This window comes from Pteropus vampyrus, unplaced genomic scaffold, assembly GCF_000151845.1.
Source record: "Pteropus vampyrus isolate Shadow unplaced genomic scaffold, Pvam_2.0 Scaffold247, whole genome shotgun sequence".
In the NCBI taxonomy this organism is placed as follows: domain Eukaryota; kingdom Metazoa; phylum Chordata; class Mammalia; order Chiroptera; family Pteropodidae; genus Pteropus; species Pteropus vampyrus.
The window spans coordinates 98,676-102,140 of NW_011889028.1; the positions used below are offsets into that span (position 1 = coordinate 98,676).

Genomic DNA, 3,465 nt, shown 5'->3' on the forward strand with positions numbered 1-3,465 from the left:
CTAGAGCCCGCGCTTCTGCCACCACCTCCCCAGCCCGAGCCCTGGGGGCCTGGAGCTGCCCAGCGAGCCTGTCCCAGGCCAAGCCCTTCACAGGCGCGGACCAGCTGGGCTCTAGACTGTCCCTGGACACACGCCCCATGTCCCTGTCCCCCGCCCCAGCTCGGGAAGCGGTAGCTTGCTTGCTACTGAAGCAAGCTTTCCAGAAGGGCCGTCCTGAACTGGATGTGGCCCAGTGCAGCCTCCCTGAGGTGGCCCCGGAGCCCAGCCTTCCCTCTGCCATGCCCCAGGCTCACTGGGAGGCTGCCTTGCTCCTTGAGGGGTGCAGACTGTGACTCGTCCCCCCACCAAGGGACGCCCACACAGCGGGGGAGACAGAAAGTGCATGCGCGCGAGCCCCCTCCTCGCCTTCTGTTACGGACAGCCTCACACCGGCAGGCGGGAGGGAGGGAGAGACCAGATGGCGGCGTCCCGCGTGGCCTCGCCCGGCCTCGGCGGTGAGCAGTGCGCTGCCCATCCTGATTTTCTTCTCTGCATCCTCACGGTCCGGTCCCAGGTCCTCTACCAGGTGGCCTGTCACCTGGTAGCTCGACCTCGAACCTCACTCTCAACGCCCACAGTGGTGCTCTGTGGGTACCAGGCCATCAGGGCGATGTGCACGGGGCTTCGGGGTCCTGAGGCTTAGCCGTGTCCTTGGGCGTCAGACTAGGCGGATGGCCTCTGGGCTCAGGCAGCCATGGGGCTTCTGGCCTGAGTTCCCGGAGCAGCTCTGGTCGGGGCTTGACCGAGTGCACTGTGGCTCCCTCTGTCCCCAGTACCCTGTGCGTCCGGCCTCGATGACCTATGATGACATCCCGCACCTTTCAGCCAAGATCAAGCCCAAGCAGCAGAAGGTGGGGCTGCGCTTCGTGCTGGGGTGGGGGGCGGGAGGGGGCCCGTGGGACTGGAAGCCCAGAGAAGCCGCGGGTGGGGAGTGCAGAACAGCCAGGGCCTCGGGACCGGAGGGAGGACAGCTACCAGGAGGAGGGAGGGCGGCGGCTGTGGGGAGGCCTGAGGATCAGGAGGAGCAAGGGCTGGCGGGGCCACGCTCACAGGGTGCGGCAGGGGCTCTGGTGCCCATAGGCTGGGGTGACGGCCGCAGCCCCAAGGGCACTGCCACCTGGAGGAGCTGTCCAGTACTGCCAGTTCCGCTGACTTTTCAGGAGGAAGTGGAAGTAGGAGTTTTATGGGAAATCTTGATTTTGAGTCCAGATGTAGATCTCTGGGAATGGGTGGGGTGGGTTGGGGGACAAACCCACCCGCAGGACTCCCTCCCCATCCCCGAAAGCCTACTCTGGCCTCTCCTATAGGAACAGGCCTTGCGGCCTGCAGTGTGGACCGACGCCTAGGAGCTGGGGAGGGACTGTGTCAGCCGTGCCCTGGGCAGGGCCAGGGCTGCCGGGTGCCTGGGAGGTGGCCACAGTGTGGTCAGGGGCATCCCCGGACACTGTGCCTCAGGGTCCTCACCGCTGGTGGGGGTGCTTGCCTCCAGGTAGAGCTTGAGATGGCTATCGACACCCTGAATCCCAACTACTGCCGTAGCAAAGGGGAGCAGATCGCGCTGAACGTGGACGGCGCCTGTGCCGATGAGACCAGCACGTACTCCTCGTGAGTCCCAGCCTCGCGTCCCCAGGGGGCTGCCCTCCAGGGCTCCTGAGGCACCAGGCCTGCCCTGCCCTGTGGGCTCCCATGGGCATCCCTCCTTTGCTCCATGGGGCCTGGCACAGGCCCTTCCCCATGGGAAACATTTCCCCAGGTCCCTCGAGTGGTGTGGGGGCTCCCACCCCCTTGTACCCCGGGCTCTAGACTGGCCTTGGGTCTTCTCCCAGCACCCCCTGCAGCCCTGGGCCGGGCCGCTGGGTTCAGAAGGTGTCGGGGGTGGAGGGACTGCGCGGCCAGGCCCAATCGACGCTTCTTCTCACGTCCGTCCCGCACGCTCCCAGGAAGCTGATGGACAAACAGACGTTCTGCTCCTCCCAGACCACCAGCAACACGTCCCGCTACGCAGCTGCGCTCTACAGGCGAGGTACCCGCGGCTGGACACCCCCGCGTGGCTCCTGGCGGCCGGTGGGGATGGCAGCAGGACAGGGTGCGATGGGGAGGCCCTCCCAGTCTGGCGTGCAGCCTCTCCCCCGAATGCCAGACGCCCGTGAGGCCAGGCCTGTGGGGATGGCAGACGGTCAGCGGGCTGGAATTGGCCATCTTGAGGGACTTCGGGCTAGCCACGCCCGACCGGCAGGGATGGGCTCAAGGTCATTGTCCTCCCGGGACACAGCCCCGCTTTCGAGGTCCGCGACAGAATTTTGAGTTACGCGCACGACCCAGCAATCCCTTGCCTCGATGGCATGGACCCAAGGCCGACGAAAACTGTGCCCGCACAAGCGAGGTCCCAGCGGCCCTCGTGCCAGGGAGAAAGGGGACCTTCCTGGTGTGCGTTAGCTGACGCCAGGTCGCAGGTTGTGGTGCAGCGTGCAGGGGAGTGTTACTTGGTCATGACCAGGAGTGACGGACTGACCCCTGCTCAGTGTGACGAGCATGGCGAGGGTCGAGCCAGGTGAAGGTAGCCGGACGTGAAAGGCCACGCGCCGTGTGGTCCGTGCATACGACACATCCAGAGCAGGCACATGGCAGAGGCGGAAGGCACAGTGCTGGTGCCCGGGCTGGGGGCAGAGCGGGCCGGGGAGGGGCTGCTCGGGCAGGGTCCCCGATGGGCTGTGGTGCTGGTGATGCCGCCCCGGACACGTCACGCTGCATCGGATGGTGCACCTTATGTGGGCGAATCGTCACGTATCTCGTAGCTGTTAAAAGTACAAGGCACGGCGAGTACTTACAATTTGTAAAGCAGGAAGTGAAACAGACTTGAACCCCGAGGACACAATAGCCTCAGAAGTGTGTCACGTAGCTGTCCTCGTCTGCGCCTCAGGGACCTGGTGCTCTAAGCCCTGTCCTGGCGGCCAGGGCTGCGCATCCTGCTCGCTTGGGGGTCCAGGCAGGTCCCACACAGCCCCGGCCTCCGGTTTCTTCTCCTTCACGCCCCCCGTGACTGAAAGCGGAGTGTCCTTGTCCTGCACCCAGGGATTGGGTCTAAGTCACCGGAGAAGCAGGTCCCCAGAGGCTGCGGTGCTCCCCCACCTTCAGGGGCCACTCTCTACCACATTTGCCTAGTGGATTTCTTAATGGGACGGGGACTTGGACAGGAGAGGCAGGAGGACGGGAAGGAGCCGTCGGGGCGTCTGTGGGGTTGCGGGGACGGTGAGGGTGCTGCGTTTGCTGTGGACACTGCCGGCGTGGGGAGGCTTTGCGAGAAGAGCCGAGTTCGTGCTGTGACCTGGTTACGCGCTCGCTGCGCCCAGCAGGCTAGTGGGGTTGGGGAGGTCCCTGGCCTGGCAGGGAGGTGGGAGGGGGTCGGGCAGTGGGCCGAGGGGAGTC

The 3,465-nt window shown here is 65.6% G+C and overlaps 1 protein-coding gene across 1 annotated transcript in view; it reads left to right on the plus strand.

Moving 5' to 3' along the window:
• Nucleotides 1–3,465, plus strand: part of POLR3E (RNA polymerase III subunit E) — a 26,577-nt gene that overhangs the window by 3,997 nt on the left and 19,115 nt on the right. The window contains exons 3-5 of the mRNA XM_011374442.2: nt 813–890; nt 1,529–1,644; nt 1,980–2,062. Coding sequence (XP_011372744.1) covers nt 813–890; nt 1,529–1,644; nt 1,980–2,062 — 277 coding nt within the window. The remainder of the gene's footprint in view (nt 1–812; nt 891–1,528; nt 1,645–1,979; nt 2,063–3,465) is intronic.